The sequence below is a fragment of the Panthera pardus genome, unplaced genomic scaffold (assembly GCF_024362965.1).
Source record: "Panthera pardus isolate Hobbes unplaced genomic scaffold, ASM2436296v1 HiC_scaffold_24, whole genome shotgun sequence".
Classification (NCBI taxonomy): domain Eukaryota; kingdom Metazoa; phylum Chordata; class Mammalia; order Carnivora; family Felidae; genus Panthera; species Panthera pardus.
In genome coordinates, this window is record NW_026526810.1 from 123,983,952 (window position 1) to 124,002,328 (window position 18,377).

General features: G+C 39.5%; 1 protein-coding gene across 4 annotated transcripts in view; it reads left to right on the forward strand.

The window, feature by feature from the left end:
- Positions 1-3,266: 3,266 nt before the first annotated feature.
- Positions 3,267-18,377, forward strand: part of ZC3H14 (zinc finger CCCH-type containing 14) — a 47,184-nt gene continuing 32,073 nt past the window's right edge. For 2 of the 4 annotated variants that reach the window (XM_019461978.2, XM_019461980.2), the window contains exons 1-8: positions 3,267-3,457; positions 3,934-3,976; positions 12,691-12,805; positions 14,839-14,879; positions 15,512-15,707; positions 16,052-16,481; positions 17,170-17,330; positions 17,701-17,801. In XM_019461978.2, the coding sequence (XP_019317523.2) occupies positions 3,422-3,457; positions 3,934-3,976; positions 12,691-12,805; positions 14,839-14,879; positions 15,512-15,707; positions 16,052-16,481; positions 17,170-17,330; positions 17,701-17,801 (1,123 nt within the window). In that variant the 5' untranslated portion in view covers positions 3,267-3,421. The remainder of the gene's footprint in view (positions 3,458-3,933; positions 3,977-12,690; positions 12,806-14,838; positions 14,880-15,511; positions 15,708-16,051; positions 16,482-17,169; positions 17,331-17,700; positions 17,802-18,377) is intronic. The other 2 variants (XM_019461977.2, XM_019461979.2) reach the window with 2 other exon arrangements.

Consider the following 18,377-nt stretch of genomic DNA (forward strand, 5'->3'; position numbering starts at 1 on the left):
GATCCAGACACTGTAACTCCTGAGGTCTAAACGTGTGAATTTTTTTTTCTTTTTTTAAGTAAGCTCCAGGTCCAACGTTGGGCTTGAATTCACGATCCTGAGATCAAGAGTCACACACTCCACTGACTAAGCTAGCCAGACACCCTCTACCCTTTTTTTAAGTAAAAGCATTTCTTTTTATCTTCTTTGTTATTATAAATGTGTGAATTCTTAAGCAGCTGGCAAATCTCTTCCTCCATAGTTTTAAATAGATTGTCCTGAAAGTTAACCGATCCTGGAATTTTATTTTATTTTACTTAAATGTTTATTTATTTTGAGAGAGAGCGAGCGAGCAGGGGAGGGGCAGAGAGAGAAATGGAGAAAGAGAATCCCAAGTAGGCTCCTCCACACTGTCAGTGCTGAGCCCGACTTGGGGCTCCAACTCATGACTGAGATCATGATCTGAACTGAAATCAAGAGTCGGACACTTAACCAACTGAGTCACCCAGGCGCCTCTTGAATACATTTTAATAAAAATTTCCCTATTCTAAATACATTTTAATGAAAACATTCTCTGTTCTTTCTAAAATGTTCTTTCAGTATTATCTAAGTATTGACTATGGATTTTGTAATCGGTAATGGATACAAAATCCTGTGTTTTCATTCTTAGTTCTGAAATGATGGGTAAAGAAATAGAAATAACGTACTATCCTTTGGACTGAGAGTGTCATGAAAGCAGGGACTCAGTTTTTGTTTTTTTCCAATGTTTATTTTTGAGAGACAGAGCATGCGAGCAAGCATGATTGGGGGAGGGGCAGAGAAAGAGGGAGACACAGAATCCAAAGCAGGCTCCAGGCTCTGAGCTGTCAGCCCAGAGCCCAACAGGGGGCTTGAACCCACGAACCGTGAGATCATGACCTGAGCTGAAGTCGGACACTTAACTGACTGAGCCACCCAGGCACCCCAGGGACTCAGTTTTGATCATGTCTGTGCTCTGGCTTCCAGCACAGTGTCTGGTTCTGGGAAGGCATTTAATTTTTAATCAACACAGTGCTGCTGTAAGCCAAGCATGGTTCAAAATGCTTCCCAAAATGTTAACTTATTTCACCCTCATGACCCTATGAAGGAGAAACTGCTATCATACTTATGTCACAGATGAGGAAACTGAGTCACTGAGAGGACAAGCAACTTGCCTAAGGTCTTGGAGGGAGTAGCAGAGCTAGGATTCAAACCCAGACAGTCTGGCTCTGGTGTCCCTGTTCTCAGTCACTCTGTTCCACTGCTTCTCATCAATGTTGGATGAGTGCATGATCATTGGATTAATCCATGAGGAATGCTTTCGTTAATTTAGGTAGTTAATTTATTTTATCATACAAATATTTGATAGCCTACAAAATATCCTACAAATATCCTATAAATATTTGCTTCCTATGTGTCTAGTATCCTGAAAGAAATTTTGGAGAAATGCAGAACTAAAACAGTTTGTAAGTTTGCTAGAGAGGACACACACAATTAATATTACAGAGAGCATATTAAGTGTCATACCAGTAGCTTCCGCATAGATGCTATAGGAATTCAGAAGAAAAAAAAAATATATCAGATAAAGGGCCGTGTGGCAGACAGATCCTAGATGGCCCCATGATTCCTTCCCCTGCTGTTTACACCCTGTATAATTTCCTCCCCTTGAGTGTGGATAGCACCTATGACTTGCTTTTAGTTCATGAATATGGAAAAAAAATAATAAAATAAATTAAGGATTTTTCAGATGTAATTAGGCCCTAAATCACTTGATTTTGGGGTCAGGACTTGGGTGGCCCTAAGTCACTAAATTAAATGAAAGCCCTTAGAAGAGGAGCTGGGCCCTCCTCCCTGAGCTGAGAGACTGTCTTGGAGGGCTTAAGTAAGTAGCCAGAGTGAAGAAACACATGACAAGGAACTGTAGGCAACCTCTAAGGCCCAAGTGTGGCCTCAAGACAACAGCTAGGAAAAAGCTGGAGCCCTCACTCATAAAGTTGCAAGAGAATTAATTCTGCTAACAACACCAATGAGCTTAAAAGTGGAGTTTTCCTCTGGGGTACCTGGGTGGCTCAGTTGGTTAAGTGTCCCACTCTTGGTTTTAGCTCAGGTTGTGATCTCGTGGTTTTGTGGGTTTGAGCCCCACATCGGGCTGGCAGCACAGAGCTTGCTTGGGATTCTCTCTCTCTCTCCCTCTCTGTCCCTCCCCTCCCCGTGCTGCCTCTGTCTCTCTCAGATACATAAAAAAAAAAAAAAAAACTTAGAGAAGTCAAGCCTCCAGATGAGAACACAGCATGACTGACATCTCACCTCCAGCCCTGTGAGAGTCTGACCAGAGGACTCAGTTAAGCTGTGATCAGATTCCTGAATCATGAAAACCATGAGATGATAAATGCATGTATTTTAAGCTGCTCAGTGTGGTCATTTGTTACCCAGCAATGGGTAACTAATAGGGACCACTTCCAGATTTAGTGGATATGGGGGAGAAAGGAGACATCGCTTTGTGCTTACTCTAATTCCAAGATTTTGTGATTACGGACAGGGAGAATGAAGCCGCTATTCATAGAAACCGGGCTGTCAGGAGTAGAAACCAGTCTGAGTGGGGATCAGGAAAGATAAAGAAGACTTCAGTTTTGATGTTCATTTTAGGGGAAATACAAATGCCTAAAGCCATCTGGAATTTGGGAGTGGGGCTTAGGGGAGAACTCAGGGCTGACAGAAAAAAACTTTAACGGGAGGGACTTCAGAAAGCAGAAGAGTGAGGATAGGTCTTGGGGAAGAGCCACTGATGGGCCTCGGAGAAGGAAAGCAGAACCAGACCCGAGAGCCAGTTGTGGTCATTAGAAAGAACTGTGATTGATTGGTTCTGTTGCGGAGGATATTCCTTTGCCTCAAGTGTAATTATAATGCAACGGCTAGGAGACAGTCTATTTTACAGGTAGGAAAACGAAGGACCCGAAGGTTTAAATTATCTAGACCAATATCACACTAAAAGCAAGTGAAGTCTGGATTCTAACTCAGATATCACTCCAAAACCAGGGATCTTTCTGCTGCGCATTTAATTCATCCTTATTTTCCAAAAGAGGGTAAAATGAGTAAATGGGGGCAAGGAAAAGGTAGAGTTCTCCAGGTGCGGAGAGGGGCGGAGAGAAGCCTAGGGCATCTTCACGCCGCTGCTCAACTTGTCGCCAGCAGAGGTCGCTCGAACACAGACTCCCGGGGCCCACGTGCGCGCAGGCGCAAGCGCAGGCGCGCTCGACTCCGCTCGCCCCGGCGCGCCGGGCCGGTGGGGGCGGGTCACGCAGAGCGCGCGGCCGGGAGCGACGCTGGCGGCTGCGGCGGCGGAGCTGCGGGCCGGGAGCCGGCGCGGGTCTCTTGGGTAAGCGAAGAGCCGCGCATTGCTGAGCCCGCCGCCCGCCGTGGAGCCATGGAGATCGGCACCGAGATTAGCCGCAAGATCCGGGTGAGGCCCGCGTTGAGCGTGGACGGGAACCCGGGCCTCAGCGGGCAGGCGAGCGCGCGGTTGTCAGGAGTAACGGGGACTGTGGGCCCGGCCTGGACGCCGCGGCCTAGTCGCCGCCGGTGGCTCTGGGCGGGCCGTAGGGTCGGCGAACGGCTTCACCTCGGCCTGGGCCGCCTTGGGCCTGGGCGCAGAGGCGGCCCCGGAGAGAGCGGCGGGCGAGCGGGGCCGCGGCAGGAGAAAGCCGCCCGGAGCGGAAGGAGGCGTGTAGGGCCGGGCGGGAGGCCCGGGGACGGGGGAGGGGGAGGGGGCGGGGAGGAGTCGCGGGGACGGGGGAGGGGGCCCGGGCGCCTCCCCACCCCCACCTGGGCGCGGAGGGGCGGGAGGTGCACGCAGCCGCTGAGTTGCCTCTGCGTTAAGGAGCCCGGTGATTTTCCTCCTTTCTCACACGCACGCTTGTTTTTTTTCCCTCCCCTCAGAGTGCCATTAAGGGGAAATTGCAAGAATTAGGAGCTTATGTTGGTAAGTTTTTTGTTGCTAGCCTAGTAGAATTTAGAGTTTGCTGCTAATTGAATTTTAGTGAATGCATTTTTTTCTCCCCACCGTACTTTTGACTTTGGAGAGATCCCGTTCTCCTTCCAAATCCGGTACTCCCTGGTTACTTATTTGACTTACTGTTTTTTCTTGAAGGCTCTATATGCAACCTTGGTTTTTGTTTTTGTCCCCTCCCCCCCCCCAAAGTCCCATGGTGTTTTTAAAATTGTTTAGCTTCCTCTCTCTTGAGGCTCTGTCGTCTTCTCCATAATGTTTATCTGATTCTTACTTTGTTTTTCCTATTTCCCTTACTTTCTTTTTGATCTTCTGGTTTCAGAACCATTATTTTGCATATGAATGTTTTCTCACATTTGCCTCTGTCATGGTTCAGTGAGTTTTATTTTCAGATGCTTCTTTTTTCCTGTCCCGTTTTGTCTTACCGCATACAGTAATGCGTTCTCTTTATTCGTTTATGATTTATAATTGGAGTGTTTACTTTGGGTCAGGCAGTGTGTTTAACCGTTGTCTATGCATTAGGTCACGGTAATACCCAGGAGAACACTGAGAGGTAAGTGGTAATAACCCTCCCTGTACAAGCAAGGAAACTGAGGTTTTGAGTGCTTACTTGAGCAGCGCTTTATGGATTGAGACCTAGATCTCTTTGGCTCTGACGCTGGTGCCTCCTGTAAAAGTAATAGCTACCATTTACAACAGTGGTTCTTACGGTGTGAGAGATGGCAAGGGTTTTTGTGAAGTCAAAACTGTTTTCGTAGTAATACTGATAGGGTACTCGCTCTTTTCACTGTGCTGACATTTGGATTGGGCAAATGCAGTGGTCAAAGTGCTGGTACCTTACCCTAAATTGAGATCTCATACCAAACTCTTATGACCGATCATATTCACACCCTTCCGCTTAGAATTTTTTTTTTTTAAAGCCAGTTTCATTTAAGGATATAATTAAGGAGAGGGGGGGGTGCCTGGATTGCTCAGTCGTTTTAAGTGTGGTACTCTTGATCTCGGCTCAGAGTCGTGAGTTTGAATCCCGCATTGGGCTCTGTGCTGGGTGTGAAGCCTGCTTAAAATATGTATGTATACATATGTAATTAGTGAAGCAGTAAAAATCGTTTATAAACCCTGGCCCTTGACTACATCTTTTTAATGTGTGGTCTGAGAAAGTAGGAATTACTCATAAAGTACTTGTGCTGTATATTAAAGTAGGATGGATTGTCTAAATGGAAAGGATTTGTGTGATTGAGTTGAGAACTAAACCCAGCCACCTTTTTTATGGAACATCTTTTTTTTTTTTTTTTTTTTAATGTTTATTTTTGAGAGAGAGTGCATTGCATACATGAGTCGGGGAAAAGCAGAGAGGGAGAGAGAATCCTAATAAGCAGGGGCTCTGAATGGTGAGATGATGATCTGAGCCAAAATGGAATCAGATGCTTAACCTAGCCACGCAGGCACCCCATGGGAACATCATTTTTATATTCTGACAAGCTAGATACATACACTTGGGTATTTGGCAGACATTTTCTTGAGAGTGAGCAAAGGAAAAAACTGATACACTTTGTTGCCAGTGACAAAAGTTGAGCTTTCAAATGAAAATTAGAATTCTGAAAAATTTGTGTTTACCTTCATGAACTTGAAAGCTTCCCATCACGTAAAAGAATTTCTGGAGCGCCTGGGTGGCTCTCTTTCTGCTTGGGATTCTCTCTTCCTGCCTCCCTGCGTCTTTCCCCGCTTGTCTGTGCACTCACTTTCTCTCAAACATTTAAGACAAAAGATTTTTAATGATATTGACAAATGATTCTTTTCTGTCTCATAATGAAATGTATCAGCATATCAAGTGATTTGTATAGCTCAGTGAGCCAGTATTTTTTTTTCTTTCTTTTTTTAATGTGTAATTTTTTAAAATGTGTATTTATTTTTGAGAGAGAGAGACAGTGCGAGCAGGCTAGGGTCAGAGAAAAGGAGACACAGATTCCCAAGCAGCCTCCAGGCTCTGAGCTGTCAGCACAGAGCCCCATGAAGGGCTTGAACTCGCAGACTGGTAGATCAAGACCTGAGCGAAATCAAACGTTTAACCAACTGAGCCACCCAGGCGCCCTTAGCCACTATTCTTTCACATGATCAGCGCGTGATGATACAGAATTACACAGGGGAAAAAAGATACATTAAATATGGAGGATGGGGGCACTTGGGTGGCTCAGTCAGTGGGCATCTGACTTTAACTCAGGTTATGATCTCACAGTTAATGAGTTTGAACCCTGTGTTGGGGGCTCTGCACTGACAGCTGGCAGCTTGCTTCAGATTCTCTGTCTCTGCCCCTTCCCCACTGTCTCTCAAAAATAAGCATTGAAAAAAAATAAAAGTGGAAGATGGATCAAGGGATTTTCATGTAATAAGTGTAAAAAGGTCATTGATAGAGTTTTAGTTTCCATATTGCTGCTAACCTTTAAGAAAGTACCACTTGTTGAGTTTTGGTATAGTATCACAAAAGAATATCCGCATTATCTGAAAAGGCTGTTAAAATACAGTTGAGCCTTGAACAATTGGGGGGTTAGTGTTGCTGGATACTCCCTCTCCCCCTCCCTACACACAGTCGAAAATACAAGTACAACTTTTGACTCTCCGCAAATATAACTACTAGCCGACTGTTGATCAGAAGCCTTACTGGTAACGTAAACAGTCCATTAACACATATTTTGTATGTTATATATATTGCTGTATTTTTACAATAAACTATGGGAAAAAAACATTACGAAAGTCATAAAGAGGAGAAAATACATTTTTGATGACTGTAGCAGAAACAATCCAGGTATAATTGGACCCAGGCAGTTCAAACTCATGTTGTTCAAGGGTCAGCTATACTTTATTTTCTCACTATGTATTTGTGAGGCCAGATTTTCTTCATGTTTTTCAACTAGAACAGCATAACATTTAAATGCAGAAGGAGAAACTAGGATCCAGCTGTCTTCTTAAAATCCATGTATTAAGGAGATTTATAAAAATACAACTTTTGCATTTTTTTTGGGAAAATGTAGGTTTTTAATAAAAATGTTATTTATGTCATATAAATGGGTTTATTGACGTGTGGTATGTTATTTTATTTTATTTTATTAAAAAAAATTTTTTTTTTTAACGTTTATTTATTTTTGAGACAGAGAGAGACAGAGCACGAACGGGGGAGGAGCAGAGAGAGAGGGAGACACAGAATCCGAAGCAGGCTCCAGGCTCTGAGCTGTCAGCCCAGAGCCCGACGCGGGGCTCGAACTCACGGACCGTGAGATCATGACCTGAGCCGAAGTCGGACGCTTAACTGACTGAGCCACCCAGGCGCCCCCTAATTTAAATGAATTAATACTTTTTTAAATTCTTAGTTTTTCTAGTCTGGTAATTACCAATAGATAACTCACATAAATAAAAGTTCTTTGGGGTCATCAATAGTTTTAGGGGGCTTCTGTGTGGCTCAGCCAGTTAGCATCCAACTTCGGCTCAGGTCACGATTTCACAGTTCATGAGTTCGAGCCCTTTGTCAGGCTCTGTGCTGACAGCCTGGAGCCTGCTTCATATTCTCTGTCTGTCTCTTTCTTGGTCTTTCCCCCTCCCCCACTTGTGCCCGTGCTCGCTCGCGCTCTCTCTCTCTCTCTCTCTCTCTCTCTCTCAAAAATAAATAAACATTAAATTTTAAGGGGCACCTGGGTGGCTCAATCCGTTAAGCGTCTGACTTCAGCTCAGGTCAAGATCTCCCAGTCTCTGAGTTCGAACCCCACATCAGGTTCTGTGCTGACAGCTCAGAGCCTGGATTCTCCTTTGGATTCTGTGTCTCCCTCTCTCTCTACCCCTCCCCTGCTTGCTCTCTCTCAAAAATAGAGATTAAAAAAAATTTTTTTTAAGAACGTAAAAGGGACCTGAGATCCAACAGTTTGAGAATTGCTAATTTAACACATGCTGGACACATTTTGTAAATTGTTGTCAAAGTTGTTAGAAGTCATTAACAGGTAAGAGGAATTGAGGCTCAGAAGTGAAGATGAAGCTGAACCAGGATTCATTTTTTTCTTTTATTTGATCAGCACTTAATGGATACACCAGCTATGTGTCAGGAACTTGTTTTAGTTCAAAAATAAATCTACAGAAAACCTATGATGTGAACTTTCTTAATTCTAGCACATGAAAGCACAAACGTGTTCATTGAGTCTGAATTCAATCTTATTGATGATTCCTATCACTTAGCAAAAATCTCAAACCAAGGATTTTGAGCCTATTAAAACCTGGTTTATAAGCCTAATATTGTCCAATATAAAATGTAATTGTAATAAAGGTATATATTTTATGATTTTCAGAATATTTTCATATAGTTCCATTTGTTCCTGAAAATAGCGGGAATGGCAGGTAGTATTACTCCTTTTACAAATCAAGAAATGGAGTCTTGGAAGGGCTAAATAGAGCTGGTCAGTATCAGATTTAAGACCAAAGAACTCAGGTCTTCTGTGTCCTTAATGCTAAAAACAGGAGTCAGTCACTCCTGTATGGTCCTCTGGAACTCCACTGAAATTGTGGGGGGAGTTGGGGGGGGGCGGGGCTGGGTGGCTCAGTTGGTTAAGTTGGTTAAGCGTAGGCCTCAGCTCAGGTCATGATCTCATGGTCCATGAGTTTGAGCCCTGTGTGGGGCTCCGAGCTGACAGTTCAGAGCCTGGAGCCTGCCATTATTAATTTAGATTTACAGTTAACTACCTAATTGTATGTTTATGTGTCGTCCTTCTGGAAAGGGTGACTTTCTAATCTCTTTTTTTGGTATTAGAAAGAGTCCTGGAAACTTCTAAGGTTATAGAAACAGTCCTTTAATAAATATTGAGTATCCTTTTTTAACGTATTGGGTGGGATACAAAGGAGAACAAGTCTTTGTTAAGAATGATAACTTCATTTGTGTTTGTTTAAAATGGAGCATGTTAGTGGGATGGCAACTACAATTTGTAAGTCATTCACATGTTATTTTCTTTATTTTTTACTTAAAAAAACTTATAGTTGACGATTTTCCTCACATTGTAGAAGTCTGAGCTTAAACCTTCAAAACTCACTTTTTCCCCTATTGTATAGACTTCAAATAAATTTGAGAAATCAGAATTCTGTAAAAATATATTATGAACACATTAGTTTTTCATTAGATTCTTCCTGTTTTGTAAACTGAGAAAACAGTATGAATTCTAATGACTCTGTTGACATGTAATTGGTATACGTTAAACTGTGCATAGTTTAAGTGTACAACTTAGTATGTTTTGACAAATACATACGATAATCAGACTAATGAACATATTCATTACTCCCAAAAGTTGCCTTGGGCTTCTTTGTATCTCTCCTTCCCACCTTTCTCTGCTTGGATCTGTACTGAAGCAACAACTGGTCTCACATAGAATATTATTTTATTTTATTTTATTTTAAATTTTTTTAAGTTTATCTTTATTTTTGAGACAGAGCATGAGCGGGGGAGGGGCAGAAAGAGAGGGAGACATAGAATCCAAGGCAGGCTCCAGGCTCTGAGCTGTCAGCACAGAGCCTGACATGGGGCTCTAACCCATGAACCGTGAGATCATGACCTCAGCTGGACGCTCAACCAACTGATCCACACAGGTGGATGGCTGGGTTAGAAGATGCAAACTGATAGTGACAGGAAAGCACATCTTCACCATTGACATTATGATGGAGAAAATCTGTGAAGGCTGACAAAGCATTCTAACTTCTTTGTTAACCTTACACTTTGCATAAATAAGCTACCAGGCTTATTTACTGCAATTTCCAGAAAACGGAACTTTTTGATACTCTGCAAAGAAAAGAAATGGTTTTTTGTTCTCTCTTGTATCTCCTCACATCACATTGCATAATTTCATTAAATACTCAGATTTCTCCAACAAAACAAAAAGGCAGCCTGCTGAATGGAAGACAGTATCTGCAAATGATACATCTGATAAGGGATTCATATGCAAAATATGTAAAAAACTTACAATTCAACACCAAAAAAAAATCCCTCAAACACCAAATCCATTTTAAAAATGGACAGAGGGCGGCGCCTGGGTGGCTTAGTTGGTTGAGCATCTCACTCTTGGTTTTGGCTCAGGTCATGATCTCTACGGCTCGTGAGTTCAAGCCTGGCATTAGGCTCTACCAACAGCGCGGAGCCTGCTTGGGATTCTCGCTCTCTTCCTTTCTGCTCCTTCCCTGTTTGCTCTCTCTCTGTCAGAAGAAATACACTTGGAAAAATAAAAATAGACATTTTTCCAAAGAAGACCTGTAGATGGCCAGCAGACACATGAGAAGATAGTCAACATTACTAATCAGGGAAATGCGAATCAAAACCATAGCTATCACCTTATACCTGTCAAAATGGCTAGAATCAAAGAGACAAGAGCTTGGCAAGGATATAGAGAAAAAGGAACCCTTGTGTACTGTTGGTGGAAATACAATTTGGTGCAGCTACTGTGGAAAACAGTGTGGCAGTTCCTCAAAAAAATTAAAAATAGAAATACCACATCCAGGAATTCTATTGGGTATTTACCCAAAGAATGGTATGAAAAGATACATGCACCTATATGTTATATTGCAGCATTATTTACAATAGCCAAGGTATGGAAGCCGCCTAAGTGCCCATTGATAGATGATGGGTAAAGAAGATGTAATACGTATAAACATATACACGTGTGTATATGTTTATAATGGAACATTACTCAGCCATAAAAAAGAATGAGGCCTTGCCATTTACAATGTGGAGGAACCCAGAAGGTATTATGCTAAGTGAAATGAAGTCACAGAGAAAGATACCATATGATTTAGCTTACATGCAGAATCTAAAAAATAAAGCAGGGTGCCTGGCTGGCTCAGTTGGTAGAGCATGCAATTCTTGATCTCAGGGTTGTGAATATGAGCCCCACGTTGAGTGTGGAGATTACTTGAAATAAAATCTAAAAAACAAACTAAAAACAGACAACCCAGACTCTTAAATACAGAGAACAAATTGGTGGTTGCCGGAGGGGAGGTAGGTGAGGAATGGGTGAACTAGATTTAGGGGATTAACAGGGACAAATTTCTAGCTCTAAAATAAGTCACATAAACAAAAGGTACAGCATAGGAAGCATAGTGTTGTAATAACATTGTATGGTGACGGATGGCGACTACACTTACCGTGGTGAGCATGGAGTAATGTATAGAATTGTCAAATTAGTATGTCGTACACCTGAAACTGATATAACGTATATTAATTATACTTAAATAAAAACGCTGATGTTTTGATCCTCCTGTCCAGTATTGTAATTTAATTGAGAGGGAGCTTGGACATAAGCAGATTTTTTTAAAGCTCCCCAGCAGATTCTAACGTGAAATTAAATTTGAGAATCTCTCCTCTATAGCAGCTGCTTAGCTAGTGTTATCTGCACGTTATTATACTGGAAATTAGGAAAAGTTTTCATTCTATTCAGATTTGATTTTTCATAGCACTTGAGGTAACTGGTAAGGCAGAAGTGGCTAGTTTACTTTGACTATGAATAACTTTTTACCCCAGTGCACCTTATAAATACTACTTCTTCTAGGTCTGTCATGATGTGAAACAGAATAGCTTGCATAGCACATAGCCTCTGGATTTTCAGTTAACTCTCCCAATAATCGTAATGTTCAGGCAGGGTTGCCACCTAGTTTCCTAAAATTTCTTGGCAACATTTTTTTGTTGTTGTTAGTGTAAAATTTCAAGAGATTTAAATGTCCATTAATATAAAGTGAATAAATCAATTGTGTCTTCATACTACTAGAGCAGTAAAAAAAAAAAAAAAATGAGATTTCTCTGTTTCCATTTGTAGATTGGGCTTTCTGAGTATGTTTGTGCTTTTCTTGAACTGGATTTTTGGTATTTCTCCTTGAAACAAATGAAAGGTTTTTTGTTTGTTTTGGCCTAAGTGTATTTCTGAAATGAGCCTTTCTGCCTACTTAAAAATAGGAACATTTTAGGTATTAAATCTAAAGGATTTTTTTTTTTTTTTTTTTTTTTTTGGTGGGGATTAGAGTTCTTGATAAATGGCTTTTGCTTCCTTATCTTCTTACTGTGGTGGTTTTGTTTTTCTTTTTGGTCCTAGACCTCCCCTTCATAATCATTATGTAGGAGAGTATGAGGATAAAACAATGAAATTGAAATTATTTAAATTTAAGATTAAATTTTTTAAACCATGTAGAGTTTTTGGGTGGTTTTAGTTCATTTGATGTTGAAGTTTATTACCCTGAGATAATAGAAATCTGCCTTTACTGAGGATAAAGATGTTCTCTTGAGAAAGGAGTATAATTTTGAAGCTTAAGTAAAACACAAAACATACAAAACTCTATTATTCTTGAGGAATATCCGTTTGCTTTTTGGAAGCTTTGCTGAAATTGATGAGCATTAATTAAAAAGATAAAAAGGAAATGAATACACTCAAGTTTGATACTGTAATTCAGAATACCTAGTTTTATAAGGATTTGTTATTTCTAATTCCCATCCTTACTAATAATTGAAATACCTATGTAATGAAGAGGGAAAAAAAGCTATACTTTCTTGTCCAACATAATTCTAGTAGAGCTGAGATGTTAATTCTTAGAGCTATATTTATATTTTCAAGTATGTTAACTTTTTAGAAGTCAATATTGAGGAAAACGTAAAAAAGTTTTTATATACTTTTCCTTTTAACTAGATGAAGAACTTCCTGATTACATTATGGTGATGGTGGCCAACAAGAAAAGTCAGGACCAAATGACAGAGGACCTGTCCCTGTTTCTAGGGAACAACACAATTCGATTCACCGTATGGTATGTTTCTGAATTTTTACCCCTTAGACCAAAGTTTGGCACAAATCAGAGTAGGTATTCTGTCTGAAAAGAGGTTCTTGACAGGAGAGGCAGATTCACTGTGGAGAGGCAGGTAGTGAGCCATGCATGAGAGCACAGCCTCTGGAGCCAGATTGCTGAGGTTGAATCCTGGATCTGCCTCTTACTTTGGTTTTTCCACTTGTAAAATGAGATTAATAAATTCCCTTTATAGGACATTGTAAGGATTAAATGAAATAATACATGTAAGGTACTTATATCTGTGCCTGGCCCATAGCAAGTCCTTAGTCTGTGTTAATGGTAGGTTATTGTGTTTCTTTGTAAACCTTTGGATCTCTTATTCCTTTCCCTGAACCCAAACCAGTTACATATGTTTTGGGGGCCGGGTTGACTTCCTCAGTTGCTTTCTCTAATGAGTTAACCTTTAGGGGGCAAAGGTTTTGGACAAAATTTCAAATGAGTTTTAAAAGTTTGGAACCTTCTGAAGTTTGGGATTGTAAAAAGACAATTTTATGTTTAAATATAAATTCATGTTATTATTTTCAGTGTCCTTTTTCAAACCAACAGAGGCCTTTCAGTTGAGAATATGGAGAAAAAGCATAAGATTCATTTAAGAAGGCAGGCCAGGCTCTGGTACCATGTTTGAGGTAGAGTGAGGGTAGGGGGAGGTAATGATGTGGCTGAGAATAGATCAGGAAGTACTCTGAAAAGGCCCTCACTCTGGGAACCACCAATTACAGAACAAGTTGATAATGGAGCAAAAGTTGAGCTAGTAGAGTGGCCTGCTTACTTTGCATGGCAGGAGACTGGGAGAGGTTAATAGGCGCTAAAGAGGGATATGAAACTGGTTAACTTCTACTTCTTGCTTTTAAACCAGAGTTTGTCTTGAAGGTATTTTTGCCCCAGTGGGCTACTATATGCTTTATCAGTCTTGTGAAGTTTTCTTGAAATTGCAAATAGAATTCTCTGATTATATTACATAGTTTTGAAGAACATTCAGTACACTGGTTGATCCTCAGATGTTTTGGAACATCCACTACCGTAGCGTGGGTGATCTAACCCACTTGTTACACTTAGTCCCTAGAATTAAAAAAAAAAAAAAAAGACCGTGGAACTTTTGACTGGGGAAACTGATTTTTTTTTTTTTTTTTAAATCTACAGTCCACGTATTTGTTTTCTTTCACATACATGTTTTTTGACTTGATTTTTTTGGTTCATCCTTGGTATCACTTTTGGTTGGAGTCCCACTAGTATAATATGGGAGACTGACTTAGTAGGTCCTTCTTAATTAACTTGATGGAATGCTTGAGACAAATTTCTTACATAAAGGACTACATGAATTTGAATTTAAAATCATATTAATTGACCTTTCTCATCTTGCCATAAATTTAGTTCCTTAACACATACTGATACAAGTTACGATGTCACTGTCTTGGCAGTTTATTTTTTTAAGTTAAATGTTCATTCACCAGCTTGAAACGGACTATTCTGCAATAATTGTGTCCAAGGGGACAGTGGCATGTGATGGGGTTCTGGTTGAAACATTGTTAATGAGATATTTCTGGTGTTTTCATGAAGCCTCCTGAAAGGATTGTAAGGCACATTTGCCTTGCACATAACTACTAAAACAGGTTATATTATAAGCAAGGTTGTAGTCTATTCTTGTTTATGTGACTAGTTTTGTAAGTAATAGTTACAATGAAGTGATATATTTTAAGATTATTTTGAAGTTTTTTCGACGCTTGGAATTAAGTTGTCCCAAAAACCATATTAATAGATAAAACAAACTGCTTAAATGATTGTAATAATAAGCTGTATTACATATTTGTGTGTTTTATCTTTTACCCTAAGGTACATTGAGTCTTTAATTTTAGTACTGTTTATCTATTAAATACCATTTAGTACCATTATATCTGAAGGTAAATTGTATAATGTCATCAAATTTCAAGTGACAATTGAGATAAAATCTTTCTTGATTAAAGGAAGCTTTAAAATATATTTTTTTTTTCTTTCAGGCTTCACGGTGTATTAGATAAACTTCGCTCTGTTACAACTGGTAAGATTCATTAAAATTCAGGGTTTTTGGAATTTACTATAGCATTTTCTTTCTAAAGCCATGTATATTGCTTTGGGAAAAATTCCATAAATTTGAAAACAGTGGTTCATTTGAACTTTCTTAGGAAGCCTATGAATTATGAATTCAAGAGCAATAAATTTAACATAATTTAAAGATAATTTAAACGATGGAAGAGAGGGGCGCCTGGATGGCTTAGTCGGTTAAATTCCCCACTCTTGATTTTGGCTTGGGTCATGATCTCATGGTTCATGAGTTTGAGCCCTGTGTGCTGGCAGCACAGAGCCTATTTGGGAGTTTCTGTCTGTCTCTCAAAAATAAATAAGTAAACTTAAATAAAGGAAGGGAAACTATGCAATTTATGTTAAGGAAGTAATTGTACATGTATGCAGTGATTTAGCTTCAAGGATATTTTAGTATTTTATAATCGAAAATTCCTTAAAAGTTTAGTAATAGCAAATCGAAATAATTATTATATTACTATGTATGGAATAACATTCAGCCATTAAAAATGTTGTGGAAGAATACGTATTGCTTTTAAATTGGTGATGAAGACAGGGAAGGTTCACAGTAATAAATAACAGCTTAGAAGGACCATGTGATTTTCTTTTCAGATCCCTCCAGTCTCAAGTCTTCTGATACCAACATCTTTGATAATAACGTGTCTTCAAACAAGAGCAGTTTCGGTCGGGGAGACGAGAGAAGGCATGAAGCTGCAGTGCCACCCCTCGCAGTTGCTAGCACAAGACCTGAGAAAAGAGATTCCAGGGTTTCTGCTAGTTCACAGGAGCAGAAAGCCACTAATGTTAGGTGAGAATCCTCTGTAGACCTGCTGTGGGTAGGTAGGTGTGTGTATGTGACATTTACATTGGTTTTTATATCTTTAAATTTCTGTTTTCAGAAAGTTTTGGAAATACGGAGGTGGTCATGAGCAATTTTTTTGAATAAAATAATAAAATCCAAAGTATGATTATCTTTTACCTCAAACGTAGTAAATCAGAGTTTTAAAATAGAATGCAATTTTAGAGTAGTTTTTAATGGAATTTGTAAAGGGAGTATCTACATTGTTTCATTAAAATTTAAATATTCTTTGAAGATTTAAAGATACTGCTCTAAATTGGATATAATTCTTTGTGTGTTTCTTAAAAAAATAGACAGACTTATGATGATGGAGCTGCAACCCGATTAATGTCAACTGTGAAGCCTCTGAGGGAGCCAGCACCCTCTGAAGATGTGATTGATATTAAGCCAGAACCAGATGATCTCATTGATGAAGACCTCAATTTTGTGCAGGAGAATCCCTTATCTCAGAAAAAACCGACAGTGACACTTACGTACGGTTCTTCTCGCCCTTCTATTGAAATTTATCGACCACCTGCAAGTCGAAATGCAGACAGTGGTGCTCATTTAAACAGGTTGCAATTTCAGCAGCAACAAAACAATATTCATGCTGCCAAGCAACCTGATTTACAGAACAGCCGGGTATATGAAACAGGACGTTTGTGTGAACAGGAAGTGCTTAACAGCTTAGAAGAGACTTATAGTCCCTTCTTCAGAAACAACTCAGAAAAAATGAGTATTGAGGTTTGTATATATTTTATTTTATTTTATTATTATTATTTTTTTAGTAGGCCACACACCTAACATGGGGCTTGAACTCAGTGACCCTGAGATCGAATCACATGTTCTACCAACTGAGTCAGCCAGGCATCCCTGTATATACTTCTAAATTCTGGCTTGTTAGGCTGAAAATTAGCAGTTCTTAATACTAAATATGTGTGGAATAGCTACACACGTATTGCAAGTTTACTTTAAACTGATACATCTGCTACTGAACATACTACACCAGATTTTCCTCTTCACAACTGGCTTCTACAGATATTTTACATCTTGTTTATTTTTCTGGGATGCCAGCATTTGAGATAACCTTTTTTCCCCCCCCATTTGAGATACCTTTAACCTTACCTTATAGTTTTGGTAGAATTTTAGGTCAATTTTATTAGATTTTCCACAGCAATTACTAGTAAACAAGTAATTTCATTTTATTAGTTTCTTCAATAGTGTTACATGCTGCTGTTTATAAGTGATTGTAAAGCACTAGTTTTTGTTTAGCTGAAGATTGGCTACTAGGGATATTTATATTTTTATAAGAAACCAGGAAATAGCCCGTGAATTCTAAATATGATTGGCTTTTTCTTGAAAAGGAAGAAATACTGTGGTAGATCTTTGTTATTTTCTGAGACTAGGTAAGCGTAAATTTATCTGATTGCAGGAAGAAAACTTTCGGAAGAGAAAGTTGCCTGTGGTAAGTTCAGTTGTTAAAGTAAAAAAATTCAATCATGATGGAGAAGAGGAGGAGGAAGATGATGATTGTGGGTCTCGTACAGGAAGCATCTCCAGCAGTGTGTCAGTGCCAGCAAAGCCTGAAAGGAGGTACCCTGAACATTGTCTGTAAATCTTTAGTTGGCTGATGGAGCTCCTGGGTTTGTTAGAGATCATGAAAATAAAAATTTAATAACGTAAGATTTTTCCATTGGTTTTTGAGAAACATTAATCAAAGAGAAATTGCTTAAAATTGGAGAAGATTGCAGAGAATACTAAAAACTGTAATATAGTGGGGAGGAGGGGTGATCCAGATTCATTATTTAAAAAGTTAAAACTTTCCCATCTAGTTGGCATTTCCTAAGAACTATTGCTAGTCTGTTTCAAACCTAAGAAAAGGCTATAGTAAAGGCCTAATGGATGGCTAGCATGCGAAGAGCTGAAATCTAAAAATTAATCAAAATACCTTTAACTTTTTTAGACCTTCACTTCCACCTTCTAAACAAGCTAACAAGAATCTAATTTTGAAGGCTATATCTGAAGCTCAAGAATCTGTAACAAAAACAACTAACTATTCTACAGGTAATTTAAGTGTATTACATTTACATTAAGTTAGTTTTCTGTACCTCTTGAGGAAGCTAGAATTGATTGCTCCCCAAGTTGTGGTATAATAAAGACACTTGCCACATGCCACCCCCATGTTTATAGCAGCATTATCAACAATAGCCAAAGTATGGAAAGAGCCCAAATGCCCATTGATGGATGAATGGTTAAAGAAGATGTGGTGTGTGTGTGTGTATGTGTATATATACATATATATATATATATATGTATATATATATGTGGTAATCAAAAAGAATGAAATCTTGCCATCTGCAGCTATGTGGATGGAATCGGAGGGTATTATGCTAAGTGAAGTTAGTCAGAGAAAGACCAATATATGACTTCACTCAAATGAGGACTTTAAGAGACAAAACAGATGAACATAAGGGAAGGGAAACAAAAATAACATCAAAACAGGGAGGGGGACAAAACATAAGAGACTCATAAATGTGGAGAACAGGCTGAGGGTTACTGGAAGGGTTGTGGGAGGGGGGATGGGCTAAATGTGTAAGCGGTACTAAGGAATCTACTGAAATCATTGTTGCACTATATGCT